Below are 14997 nucleotides of genomic sequence, written 5' to 3'. Positions count from 1 at the left end.
AGTTTTCTAAAATTACTCTATAGTAATGTTATTAAAGAATATAAGTAAAAAAAAAATTGTACTCAGCATTTTCATACATGCTTCTTTCCTGGACAGAAAATAATTCTTAGCTTTTGTAATTATATAATGTAATATAAGACCAATATTTTCCATTTTGAAAGGAACTAGCTTTGTATATTAATATATCTGTTGTCCAGTAGATGGCAAAATATCAGCAAGTCACCTTCAATTTTCTTGAAATTTGCTTAATTTAAGCCCCAAAGTACAGTATATTTTTTTCTTTTTCCTTCTAGATGCTGCTTTCTATTTCATTGGATAGCAGGATTAGCTTTACCTTTTGGATGTTTTCTGTATATTATCTGCTTGAAAGACAATTTCATCTTCATCAGCTCTTGATACAACAAAGCACAATAATGTTACTATCCTTTAAATAGTCCTTTGAAGACAGTTTCTTCACCACTGAAATTTTTTTCTCCAAAAGCATGCTGCTGCTACTGTTCCCAAATTTGCCAGCACATGTTAGCATACTGTGTACAAAAATCTCTTAGCAACAATATCTTAGTGTCTAACATTTTCTTTCTTCCAACTATGATTCATGGAGCCATCTGTAGTCAGATATTGACATGCAGTATCTTAAAATAGATACCTTGCATTTGCTCAACAACTAGTTTTAGCAGCTGAAAATATAAATTATGGGAAAGGGCCAATATTTCTTTGAGGCTCTTCATCATTCCCTTGATCATTTTAGCACTGTTTAAACAGAGATTTGCCATGATCACATCGCCTCAGTATTAAGGTCACAGCATTGTGCTTTCCATAGTGCAGCAGCATGAAGTTCTGCTGTGCTGGGTGCAGTCCTTTACATACGCCCTCAAAGCTCTCTCTGTAGCAGCCTGGGTGAGAGCCACCTGGTGACCTGACTCTGTTAATATTAATCAAAGACAAGGCTTGAAAACTGTAAAGTATTGCTACATTAAGATCTAAGCTTTTTTTCTTGGAACCTAAGCCTCATAGAAAATGTCCTACAACAGGTGAAAAAAGCTCAGCCTCTCACTGGGCAGTAACAAAAAACTTTTGCAGCATCAGTACTGTAGCAAATGCAAAGATGTCCTGAACCTCACTAAGGGAATGCAATAAAAATTACAACCATAGCTTCTCAAGCAGTGTTTGGCTTCCTAAAACTCTCAGAAAGTTTTGTGTTTTTTTTTGTTTGTTTGTTTTTGTTTGTTTGTTTTTTTTTAGAATGGAAAGCATCTTGTTTCCAGCCACAGCAAATTGCAAGAATTATCTATCAGTAGCTAAAGATTTTGCAGTTATTTGTTGCACTGCAGCATGCAATTTCATATAACTTAAAAGAATTGCATGGTACTAAAATCGAGTAATGTTAATTACATGAAATTATATTAAGTGGAATAGATCATAAGAGAAAGAGTTGATTGTATGGTTTTGAGCAAAAATCTTGAGCAAAATGTGAGGAATCCAATTCCATGCCAGGGAAATGAAACAGTATTAACAACTTCAAGGAACTAGGATTTTACCGTAAAGATTTTTGTGTAATTGAAATTTAAACAACAATCAAATATTCAGTTATACAACAAAGGGCATCTGAATACATATGTACTTAGCTGGGTATTATCAGAAAAGTACACTGCAAGCATAACACTATCAGTACATTTTCATTGCTAAAGTTCTGAGTTTGCTTGCAGATTTTACAGTTCCTCTGGGTCTTTGGTAATACATACGCTCAGTAGCCATGAAACACTGCCAGAGTTGACAAGCACAGTGATTTCAAGTCAAAATTAAAAGAAGGCTATTACACTAACCAACCTTCCTTTGGTCTTTCTTTGTCCTGCAGTGCTGTCTTAGCCAAGGCTCTATACTGGCTGGATACCTAAGGTGCCTTTAAGCAGCCAATCTCATTTTTAAGTAACCTTAATGTGATTTAAAAAGTAGAATGTGTATTCTACTGTACACTGTCCTTTCATGAAGATACACAGCCATATTCTTAAAACTTAACTGCTCTTACTCATGAATAAGCCACGCCTGAATACCCTCAGATTAAGCTAAGCTTGCATGGACAGCAAGATAAGAAATATAAGTCCTTTCCTCATAACATGCAAGGAAATCACTTCCAAATTATCTCACTCTCTCAGCTTTGAAATGCAAACTTAACTCCTATGACAAAAGGATCCCGTGTCATGCAAGAACTAGCTTGCCAGGAAGTGTTGAACTGAATAGACGGGCAAGTCAACTAAAGTCACCATGAAACATGTCAGGCAGCAAAAACGAACGTGCTGGTGAATTCATCCCAGGTACAACTTCCCTGCTTCACATCACTCTTTTATTCCCTTCTATTTCCTTGGATGAGAAATAACTAATAATTTTAGGTTACCCTGCTTTATACAGATCGTGGTAAACCTCCTCCTTGGTCACTACACGTATTAGGAAATTTAATGTTTATTTCTATACTATAAGTAGGAAAAAAATTACATCTTTTTTCTGCTTATCTGCTAAAAAGCCATCCAGCAAGTTGTTGCACTTGCTGGATGCACTTTTCTAAGCTTGTGTTTTAATAATTAATATGAGAAGGAAAAAGCAGACAGTATGATACACACGTTTACAATTACAGACTCATTCCATGTGAAAATCAAGCTCAGTCTGGAAAGAGCCATCAGAAGCCAGTTATTGCATAATCCCCATTACTGCTGCATGGGTGAGCAGCAATTCCAAAGAAGTATTTATTAAAAGCAGATAAAGCCAGGTTGCAGTATCAGATGAATTAGATTAGGCACAGACAGTAATAAAATTGACTTAATTTTCTTTTTTTTCTCCCCCATAATATGTTAAATCAGAAGGCCATGAAATGCAATCTTCTTCTGCAGAAGCTTTCTAGAAAAAGACTGAGAAAGTATGCTGTGTGCTGGATTTTGCTTTCCTTGAAATCACAGTAAATACTGGATTATGCAAGAAATGCAGCTGAAGTGTGGACAGGTGTGCCCTGCCGTAGGATGCAAGCTTTCATCTCTGAATGCAGGTCTGCCTCATAGGAAAGGCAAAATTAGTGGTTACTTCCCAAAATACTTTCAGAAAAAAAAGTCTTCCTACTCAGAGTAGGCAAGAGATACTGCTAACTATTTCACAGTGAAAACCGCTTATGAGATTCAGTTCTGCAAACAGCACTGTTTAATAACACAGTGTTGTTTAAACTGATACCCCAAATGGACAAAAATGCTTTTTGAAAGCCCTTAGGACAAAATGCACCGAGCTAATAAAATACGATGATTATTTTATCTAATACATTTGGTGGATTCATTCCAAACTCAATGGGTTATCCAGAACAAAACCTCTGGGAACAGGAGCCTAGTAAAAGCCAGTGCTGATGAGAACGGACATGGGACTGCAGCGTACACCAACTGCTTGTCACGAGCACTCTCTTCAAATGGCAGTGCAACAAGATGCACAGTCTGTCCTAATGGCACAAACCCTTCCTTTTTATAAGCAACAAGGACTCATTTAAATATTACCAGAAAATAATGCTGAATAACCTGTATATTTCTGCAAAAGCAAGAGATCACGCTAGCACATCACCTGTCCATCAACCAAAATCATTAATCAGTATTTGCAGGCCTGATGTGCCCGTGATCCCAGTCAAGAGCTGTGCTCAGCTGGGTGGATACAAAACAAAAAGATAATCGTTTAACTGAAATGCAAGCCAAGTTATGACAATCCATTTGGATACAAGCACGCAGAGGAGAACAGCAGGACACTGCTGGGCATCCTGGCAGAAGTAGCCTCAGCCCAAGTGGTGAAGAAATTTCTCTGAAATATCTAGCTCATTAGCATCAACTGATTCAATCAGTGTCACTAGGGCTTTTACATACAGATTACAGTGGCACACAAAATCTAATAATGTACTATGTATTTAATAGAGAAACTGAATAGTATTAACATCTCAAAATAACACCTTGTAACAGCAGTAAGAAAATTTTAAATGTAGTAGATTAGTGCAAGCACACTTATCTATAGTTTGTGAAACAGATTTCCCATACTGTTTATCCTTCTTTATACCATACATATTGGTCCTGGCATCAAGATGTCATAAAAGAACCACATCTCTCATTTTTCCCGCAGTTAAATCTGGAGCAGAGCTATAGCAGGCTATAATACACTTTTTCTGTAAGAACACAGAAGGAAAAAAAAAAAAAAAAAAAAAAAAGAAAAGAAAAAAAGAAAAAAAAATCTAGCTATCTGTCACTCTCTGGATGTTTACACAGTTCCTATCATTTCCATTTCAAGACACATAAAATCCTGGCAACAATGTAATTCAAATAAATGGACATTTTGTATTAATCTTGTTCATCCTAGGACTAATGGTGGTTTTGCTTTTGTTTTTGTTTTTTGTTGTTGCTTTTACTTGGAGACACAAAATCTGCTTTAAACCAATAAAAGAACAGAAACAGCTACTTATAGATAAAATGATCAAAGTATTTCCAATGACAAGATTTACTGTGCTCTTTATAGTTACAGAAAAAAGTATGCAGTTGCCACAGCTAACATTTTACATGGATTAGACAAGCTATGTGCAACTGTTCAGTTATGATTGGGCTAGTTAAGAACTTACCCTTGTTGCCTTCCTTTCCGGGATACAGTATGAATAAAATAATAGAAGCAGTTATTTAAACTTGCTATCAAAATCCTATAATTAAATTAAAATTATACAGATCTGCATTGCCTCTTGCAACCTCCCTCCTGACAGCTCATCGCAACTGCACTGCACACCAGCCTCGCTCACTTGGAGCAACAACAGGTAGTGACCCTTACAATTTAGTTTGCTTTATCTGTTCCTTTTTCTAATCTAGTTCCAGCTGCTTCTCAGCTTTTTGAAGTTTATCCACTTGGGGGGAAAATAAATAAATAAACAAACAGATCGGCTCCTAGCTACCTCAGGGACATGCTGTTTCCCAGTGAAATATTGCTGTGAGGGAGGACACCTGAGGCATTTCAGCCGGACTGTCTGAGTGGGGAGAGAAAGTACAAAGGGGAAGATAAGAGGTCTGGGATCCTTTACACAGAGCACAATACAAATCACGGACACTCCTCCAGAAGTCTGCAGCCACATAACAACTATGCAGCAACAACAGACATTTTTTTTTCCCTCCCAAAAAGACACATTCTGTGGTATTTTTAGCATCTCCAAACATGGCGATATTTTGTCTCTCTCAATACAAGATAATCACATAATTTAGTTTCTTTGTGTCCCAGTTTTCAAAAGTAGCTGCAGTATCTCCAGAAGTAGGGGGCAGAAGCATCTTTGCTGCCCCAAGTTCTCAGCAGCAGTATCACATACCACTTTGTTGTCACCAACTGTATAATAAACCAAAAATTGATCCTTGGTAATTGTACTTCGTGTGCCGCTAAGAAGCGTCTGCCTAACAGCTTGTCAATGCTTCAAAACTGACAATAGCAGGAAACCTACTGGCACTTGAGGTCACCTCAAATTTGCCATTGAACGCTTTTCTCTTGGAAGTGTTACTTAGAAGAACATCTTGTATCCCAGCTATTCTCAGGAATAGTTTCATTTGGCAACATTTCCCCTAATACTCTAACAGATACCATATCAGCACAACAAAGGCATAAATATGCTGGAGGTGATGTATGGGATTCCCAAAAAGCCTTTTTCTCAAATGAGAATGTGTTCTTCTATAAATAGCACTTCAAGGTAAGTGATGAGAAAACATGTCATAACTAATCATTGTTTGCATCTCAGTATATCACCATGAGACCATGAGATTTTTTTTTTAATTTAATAATCTCCTCTTATGAAAATAATGGTGCGTATGCATACATCTATACATACACATTTATTTTCAAAGGAAAAATCCATTTTTTTCTTGTATTGTCACTTCTGTAGAGTTAAAAATGTTAAATGCTTTATTTTTTTTAACCATTTTAAGTCCTTGAATGTTTTCCATCAATTTTTAAATATCACAAATAACGAGTAAGTGTACATTTGAATGCATACTCTTCCATGACAGAGTCTTTTACCTGTTATTTCTGTACTGCAAAACAGAATGTAACTGATCAACATAAGCAGTGGTCAAACAATAAAAATAAATAAATAAATAAACCGAAATGAGTAAGAAAAATTTCAAAGATTTGACTGAAATCAGGACAAAGGCAGCAAAAAGCTTAAAGTCTGATTAATGCCAGAATGTATTGTAAGCAGAGAGATCTTTTTTGCTAATAACACATAATATTCAATAATGCATAGCTTGCACAGGTGTTGGAGGACAGGAATTAGGAGGAAAATAAATACTTAGCAAAAAAAAAAAAAAAAAAAAAAAAAAAAAGATGTCATTATCCAATTACTATATTCTACTAACACAAGAGTTACATATTTTAACATCAAAAGAGTAAATATTTCTTTATATTTGTAAGAAGCCTTTTAGAGGCACTGGACAGAGATTTTCAGTTGTAAAATTTGCTTTCTCAGAGTTTCACCCTTTCAAAAGTGTCAGAGACAAAAAATACCTGGGAATATCTCCTATTATCTTCTTTATCTATAAATGCCATCAAAAAGAGGATTAAAAAATTTCAAAATAATAAACTAAATCAAAACTTGGCTTTGGGAAGCCATTACAGCAATATGCTGGATAAAAAAAGATGTTTTTTTCTGACTGTTAGCAGGGCTAGGAGCCTTGCATGCATTTCCACCTTGTGACATCCTCATCTTCCCAGCTCGGACTCAATTTCATACAGTCAGTCCCAACTTCCCCTGATCTGATTTTCTTTCTCTTCTGTCCTTGATGGTGAAAAATCTCCCAAAGGCCCTTATCTATTTTGCTCTTAATCTGTTCTCTCTTTCAGTGACTCCCAGCCTTGGTCTCAGGCAACCTTGCACTTTTCCACCCATCTGCAAGGTCAAGCTCTCAAGTTCCTTGTTTACTTATCCATGCCCAATTCTGCCTGTCTATATTCCTCTAGCCAGCTTCCAAATATGCAGCCTAATGCTGGAGCCCCTGTATTTGAGTCAGACTGCAAACCATTTTACACTGTTGTGTTATTAACATGGAGATCACTGGCAGCATGCAGAGCAATTAAAGAAAACAAAACAAAACAACATAACACAACAGGGGAGATGGGGCGAGGAGAGGTGGGTCAACAGAGTTTTCAGTATGAGCAAAACAACACATGTTTTCCCTCACCCATACTCTGAAACAGCTGAATCATTTTGTTTTTCTGAACAATGCAGCCTCAGATATAAGGCATGGAAATTTTCATTTAAATGATTCAAATCTGGCAAAAATATGAGCAATTGAAATAGATGTACAGCCAACGTACTGAAAGGAACAATCCTACCTGCCGTTGCACTGGAAGAAGGCTGTTCCTCCTGCTGTCTATATACCAGCACAATAACAGACCGTGTTGATTTGGGACAGCAATGGTCAGTAACAGAGTACATCTGAGAGAGAAATCATCCTCAGGTACGACCCTGACCGTCACTAAATGCAACCTCTGAATAGTTCTTCTGCATATTTGAACACATATGCTTTAAAAACACTATTAATTAGCTCTATTTGCTCTAAGCTTGGAAGTACTTTATAGCCCATATGAAAACATGAATTGTTCATATAGAGCTTCTGGTCACTAACAGAAAAAACATGATGAACAAGGTGTATGTTCACTTGAACTTGTGCAGTACAATATCAATGGCTTGCAAACACTGCAAAACTGATGATTCTGAGTTACTGGATTAATAGTTGCCAGGTAGGTAGAAATTATTTTATATTAATCTATGAACTCAAACTGCATGGAAAACCAAGAAGTTATGGATGTTGGTAGGATATCACAGATTTTCTGAAAGAACATTTTGTCAATTTTCCAGTCCATCCCTTTGCAGCTACCACAAGACCAAGAACTAAGCTTCTGTCTATGTTTTCAGTAATAACATAGAAACACTAATATGAAAAGAACAACAACTATAACAAATAAATAAAAAGCTAAAACCACTGGAAAGTTTAAAGCTAGCTTATAAATGGAATGTCAGTTACAGATCATCACGTCATTAGACAGTTTATGAGAACTGTAACTCCATCTACTGTATGTTGATGGCAATCATGTTTTGGCAAGCCCTATCAAAAGGTAGGAATGGCTGTGGAGGCATTAGCAGAACTTACAACAGGGATGACAGCATAGTTCACAGAAATGTTAATACTTATTAGGGGGAAATAGAAAAAAAAAAAAAAAAAAAAACATAAAAACATAAAGAAAAATAGCTGGTACCCCATACTCTGTTATTGTGCAGTACATCCTGTCAGCAAAATCTGTTACAGTTGACAGCCACAGACAGACTTTCAGGTGTGGGTGATATCAGCTGTGCTCAACACTGATTACTAACTTAAGAGATCCCAGTAATCAGTCTGGATGAAACCCATTTCTTCAAAGATACCTAATAAAATGTTAAGCATTTAATTGGGAAGCATATACAAGCTTTTTCATGGCTTTGACACTTGACAACGCCATTCTAATATTGATTCAGCCAGACACTGAAAAGGTAAAAAAGACAGACATATCCCAGGCAGAGATGCCCACCCAGAACACAGTGTGGGATACCTAAATTAAATGGCACAGAATTCAGCTCAGAAGAGTCTCCCTTCTTTATGATCTTGTAAATTCATGCTTATTTTAATAAGGACTTTATTTGGAAAGAAGTGAATACCCCCTCCCCCCCCTTCTTTTTTTATGTGTAGTAAAATTTAAATATATTCTTTGGCCAGTAATACAAGATGCAAAGTCAAAACATGCTCCTCATTTTCATCAAAATAATAATAATAAAAAAGCTTTGGCCTGCCTTCAAAGCAGCATAAAAATTTCTCCATATATGGATACTGTTTATTTACAGAAAAGCCCAGTTTTCATACAATCCATTTTGTAAGCAGCAATTCAAAGGAATGATCCTTTTAGATTTCTGGGGAAATAACATAATGGAGGTTACTCAAAGGAATAGATCATGCAGCTACAACCATTCTCATTATGTACATATGAGATGCTTCGATGTTCCTTGCTACTGATTACATGAGTAAACAATTTTAGTATGCAAAATCCTATTAACTCAAGGGGATTCTGCATAATTTTATAACAGCTCCACTTGTGGTGTCTGATCGACTGGGTCAGCAGCAGACAGATGGCAAAGAATTAATTCTAATTGCAATGCTGCCATTGGGGTTTTCTCTACTCACTGCATTTGGAAAAACTAGACCTTTTCTTTATTTCCTACACCTAAAAGCAAGACACCATTGAGTAAAAAGATGCAAAGCATTTTTTTTTATTTTTTTTTTAAGCACATGGATGTAGAAAAGATAGAAAAAAGCCAAACTATTTGTTAGTCCCTCTGTCCCAACTAGGGGTAGAGGACCAGTCAAAAGCCCAAATGTCAGAAGTGTTAACATATAATAAATGACAACAAATAGAAGCATTTTATTCCATAGGGACAGGGAATACTTCACTGGTCAGTAATCACACTTCTACAGCTAGACTGTTCTCTTGAGATTATTTCTTCTGTCACTGTGCTTGCTTGCTGTTCTGACATTATTTGGTTTTGGCTAGTCACCCTTCACTACTTGAAGCCCTATAACCATCAGCGCTAGCTTTTACAAATATTTTTTTCTGCCTTTTTCCCTGTGTTTTCTTAATTTAGGAGGAACAGTAAAAACGTTGCAGCAGTCAGTATAAAGAGGAAGACAAATGGAAATTATTCTTCTTTCCATTTACCCTCCCCACATAAAACCCTAAAACAAAGGCAAAAGTGAATCTCAAAGATACAGAGGAATAAAATCTGATCTCTCAAGGTAGAGAGATGACACTGAAACCCATCCCTCCAAAGATTTGGGATTTCTCCCAAAATTTTTGGGGATTTTCTAGGGAGGTGATCGTCCCCCTGTACTCGGCTCTGGTGAGGCCGCACCTCAAGTACTGCGTTCAGTTTTGGGCCCCTCGCTACAAGAAAGACATGGAGGTGCTCGAGCGAGTCCAGAGAAGGGCTACGAAGCTGGTGAGGGGCCTGGAGAACAAGTCTTACGAGGAGCGGCTGAGGGAGCTGGGCTTGTTCAGCCTGGAGAAAAGGAGGCTCAGGGGTGACCTTATCGCTCTCTACAGGTACCTGAAGGGAGGCTGTAGAGAGGTGGGGGTTGGTCTGTTCTCCCACGTGTCTGGTGACAGGACGAGGGGGAATGGGCTTAAGTTGCGCCAGGGGAGTTTTAGGTTGGATGTTAGGAAGAACTTCTTTACCGAAAGGGTTGTTAGACACTGGAACAGGCTGCCCAGGGAAGTGGTGGAGTCACCATCCCTGGAGGTCTTTAAAAGACGTTTAGATGTAGAGCTTAGGGATATGGTTTAGTGGGGACTGTTAGTGTTAGGTCAGAGGTTGGACTCTGTGATCTTGAGGTCTCTTCCAACCTAGAAATTCTGTGATTCTCTTTTCCATTTTTTAATCACCCAATTAAATCACTCCCTAATTCTAAGGTGCAGTGATTAAGTATTATCTAATACTTAGTGAATTTGTGCTTAGTACATATTTGGATGGCAAATTATTAGCAGTCTGAAAATGGTCCCTAAAATTAAATTATTAATACGCTGTTTCCCCAGTTTTGGGAAAATTGTCTCCAGAGAAAAAAATGATCTGGGTGGGATTTGCAGATGGAACTCTTAACCTCAAGAGACACAACCTATGCCGAGAAAACCCTCGAAGTACAGAGCTAATTAAACTCATACAGAAATATTTGGCTGAGTTTTTTTTTAAGAGACAGGCATTTTCCAGGAATGAACTCTGAGAAGCCAACTCTGAGACCTACATGGACATAGCAAATATTCAATCTTTTTTTTTTTTTTTTGGTCAAAGCATAAGAGAAAAGGTGTTTTGTTTTGTCGGTTTGTTTGTTTGAGCTTTGTTTTTCATTTGTTTTTTGAATTCTATGCCAGGATGATCCAACTAGGGAGCAGGATGTAATGGGAAAGATGCAAAGGTAAATCAGGATTTTTTTTGTTAAAAGAGTACTTGTTTGGGGGAAATGGCCCCCTCATGTTTCATGACAGGACAGTTCCTTTTAGCAATACTGTGTAATCACTCTTCTTGAAACACTATTTTCTGTAAATTGAAAAAAGAAAATATTTTTCTTTTTCTTAAAACATCGCAACTTTCATTCCTATTTCTCACATGCCAGTTTGTATTATGAAAGTTTCACTGAAATCCAGACTAATTAGGACTGCTTCAGAAATGAAGGCTTAAGGTTGACATACCTAGCAACCCTTTTGGACAACTTTCTTCCATCTGGATTTTTAATTAAGCTCACTTAAAGTAATATGAGCAAATGGTGAAAAAACATCTAGTGAATTTTGACTAATCCAAAGAAAGATTTTCCTTGTGGTGAAAGAGATGACAACTTCAACCTTTATTACTGACTGCACTGTACTTAATCCAGCCCTGTCACTTAAACATTTCCCATTTTTTCGGCATCACACCCAAGGAAGGAAGAATCAACAAAAACAAATTCACATAGTACAGAAAAAGAACTTTTCTTAAAAAAAAAAAAATATTGTTGAGGGGCAGGGAGAAGACACTTTTTTTCTTCTTTTTTTTTTTTTTTTTCCTTACCTGAAACGGAGACTGGCTGTTGTAATTCTTAATCTCCTTGTTTGCTCCCCGGAAAAGCAGCACTCTGGCACAACTCTCCTGAAAATGGTAAAAGGGTAAACTTTTTAATAATGGTCCTAAAGAGATTTGAGGCTATGAGATGTTTTGCTGCTTTGAATACATTTTCTTAAATAAGAACAACAATAGTCAAAAAATATATGTATTAGTCTGAGAAAATAAGTTATAAAGTAGTATTTAAAAGTGTGGCAGGGCTTTAGGTGCTTTGCGATGTGTTACAGTAGAAACAGCTTGCAAGTGTTAAAAAAAAAAGTAAAGGAATGTGAGATGTAAACATCTTATTAAATTTTTAATAAATTGTACTGTCGAAATTCCATATTTAACAACAACAAAAAAAAAGAAATGCAGTAAATGCAATAGTTCAAAGTGAAATTTGACTCCCATATGTTTTTTGCCTATTTTGTAGGGAAAACAGTACACTGTTCAAGGTACAGTAAACAGTACTTGTGATGAATGATATCCTCCTCTACTGCTAAAAATTATATAAAGCAGTTTTACCAGTTGTGTGAACTTGCTCTGTTTGTTGTTTTTTTGTTGTTGTTGTTTGTTTTGTTTTTATTTTTTTTGTTTGGTTTTGTTTCTTTGCTTTTAGTTTTGTGTTTTTTTGTTGTTGTTGTTTGGTTTGAGTTTTTTCATTTTATTTTCTTGCTCATCTTCAATGCTAAACATTTAATGTATGTTTTTTCTGTTGTTATTTTGTGTACCTGGAACTGTATTGACCAATCTAACCTATTCTCTTTTCCCCCCAAATACTAACAGTTAAAGAGCAAACCCAATAAACTCCTTTTAAGGAAAAGAGAAACGCATGGCTCAAGACCTTCTGAACTGAGGAATCTGCAAATGAAATCATCTAAGAACAACTATGTTGGATTGATACAGAGTATCCTTAGATAACTAGTCTACACTGTTCTAAAGTATGAGTGACCTGCCAGAAATCCTCTGTGGTTCTGGCACACTTTTCAGAATACTAGACTTTTTGGCAATCCATATATTAACTCTATTTCCTCTTTAATGTTCATCTTAGGATATTATGCAAAACAGTTTATTTTTGTTTTCTGATCGTGAACATTTCTACTAATTTTATTGTGCTTTGCAGATTTTTGCCATGTTACGTTATGGAGTTCTACCAAATGAAATATTTCAACGTGCTACCTTTCATTTCTAACAGTGAATTTGCAGCCAGATAAAAGAGTATTATAGCTTAGCTGTTTTAGTGACAGAAATTGAGCTTATTTATTAGGTTTTGAGTCATAAGCTAACATGTAGAAAGTATGACTGAAAATAATTTTCCTCATGTTTTCCAGTTTATCACAGCAGATTCTTGATCTCCTCCATCACAGGGTTGTCCTAAATACATCTGGGGAAGAGATATCCTACCCTTTCACTACGGTTCATTACTCCAAAAAGATGTTATTTTGTTTCCTTTTGCTCCCACACTTCCTATTTTGCATAACAGACTGAACCAACAAAATGGATCCTTTCTCAATATAGGATATTAATAATCATCTCTCATCTATATTAGTAATCATCTCTCAGATGGTATTTTTTAAAGATATATAATTTAGTCTCATTTGCTTGTACCAAAATCTGAACAAATCTAGGTGTGTTCACTGTATCTCTAAACACAGAAAGACCTACACCAGTGCGTAAAATGTCATAGTATTCTATTTTTTCTGACTTTTATATTAGTAAATATGCAAAAGAAGTAAATATGCTGCAATCTAGAGGATGACCTCCAGGTTTAAATGAATAAATAAATACACAAATAATCTTTTCCAGGTTACTTTCCCTATAATTTGTTTCAGGCTGACTGCTAAATGATGCTAGGCTTACACACCATATTAGATTCCCACAGTGACCACTATTCCCCTAGGAATAATATATTTTTACATTCTTCACAATCTTCAATTAAGCTATACACAGTGTAACAAAAAAAAAAAAAAAAAAAAAAAAAAAGTAAATTGATTTATTTCTTAAGTGGTTTTGATAAGAAAAGTTTTGTCAAAAGTTGACAGAATTGTTCGACATAAAAAAAAAATAATCAAAATCTTGTTTTGGATGAAGTATAGAGCTTCTTTCTTTGTTTCTTCTTCTTAAACAAACAAAAGTATTCCTGGCTTCAGAGTCTCTCTTCATTTTGTCTCCTTCTCATATGTCCGGTGTTAAGGGGAACAAACCAGGGAGAATAAGCAGAAAAGCCAGAACCAAAAATGCTTCAGATTACCTTTTTTGTTTTCCTTAATTCAAGGGAAATTCCCCATTTAAGAGTTCATAGTTCTTAAAGTGCTTCCTACCAATGCCACAACTTCTGTTTGCAGTTTGGACAAACTAACAACTTCTGATTTGAGAGCTTAGCATTGTTCATTCGTTATATCATACATGAATCGAACATGCAGTAGCCTTTTAGACGTAAGACTGAAAAAGCATTTTTCAGAGATCTCTGGGGTTGTCAACAGATAAGATTCAATTTGGTGTTTGAGTTCTAATTACCGGAGTTAATACTACAACAGTTTCCACATAGAATCCAGACCTCTGACTGAAAGAAGGCACACTTCATCTCTGCGCTTTTATTTGGAAAAAGCGGAGTATAAGACCTGTCCACACTTCATTGATTTACTGGATGGCCACCAAATAACAATAATAATAATAAAACTTTAAAAAATAATAATCATTTAGATCAGCACTTAGCTGATACTTAAAACAAAATTACTGAAATCCTGAGAAAACTCCCTGGGGAAAGCCAGAAGGGAAAAATCCAATGGGTAATGACTCCATCTACAGGAATCAAGAGGCAAAAAGGATCTTGCTGTCCTTCCCATCCTCTTCTTCTGGAAAACGTAAACACAGTTTCTTCCACATTAGCTAATAACAACTTTCAATTAAGTTAAAAAAATCAACACGGGTTATGGTTCACAGCACTAAAGAAAAACTTTTTACTTTTACATATTCCTGCTTAAGGAAAAAATCAGGGCACTGTAGCCACAAGATGTAAAACTTCCAGTCAAAAAGCCCAATTTAATGCCTATGAAAACATTCATGATCTGTAGATGAAGTTTCAACGAGTCTCTCTGAATCTGCTACAGAATATTTCTTTCCATAGACGTCAGGAGGAGAACACCTTTACATGAAAAATACTGTAATTCAACAGGATTAGTCTAATTTCCATATCATACTGTATAACATTTGCTAGAAGTGTGTGATCCTGTAAATAACTATAGCCATGAAAACATTGCAATACAATGGAAAAAAAAAAAAAAAAAAAAAAAAAAAAAAAAATTATTTTTTTTTTT

General features: G+C 36.0%; 1 protein-coding gene across 3 annotated transcripts in view; it reads right to left on the bottom strand.

Moving 5' to 3' along the window:
• Positions 1-14997, bottom strand: part of SHANK2 (SH3 and multiple ankyrin repeat domains 2) — a 347164-nt gene that overhangs the window by 276190 nt on the left and 55977 nt on the right. For all 3 annotated transcript variants that reach the window (XM_035326921.1, XM_035326922.1, XM_035326923.1), the window contains exon 11: positions 11651-11728. In XM_035326921.1, coding sequence (XP_035182812.1) covers positions 11651-11728 — 78 coding nt within the window. The remainder of the gene's footprint in view (positions 1-11650; positions 11729-14997) is intronic.

The sequence above is a fragment of the Oxyura jamaicensis genome, chromosome 5, assembly GCF_011077185.1.
Source record: "Oxyura jamaicensis isolate SHBP4307 breed ruddy duck chromosome 5, BPBGC_Ojam_1.0, whole genome shotgun sequence".
NCBI classification, from domain to species: domain Eukaryota; kingdom Metazoa; phylum Chordata; class Aves; order Anseriformes; family Anatidae; genus Oxyura; species Oxyura jamaicensis.
The sequence above is the reverse complement of the archived record's forward strand: the minus strand, read 5'-3'. Positions and strand labels throughout refer to the sequence as shown.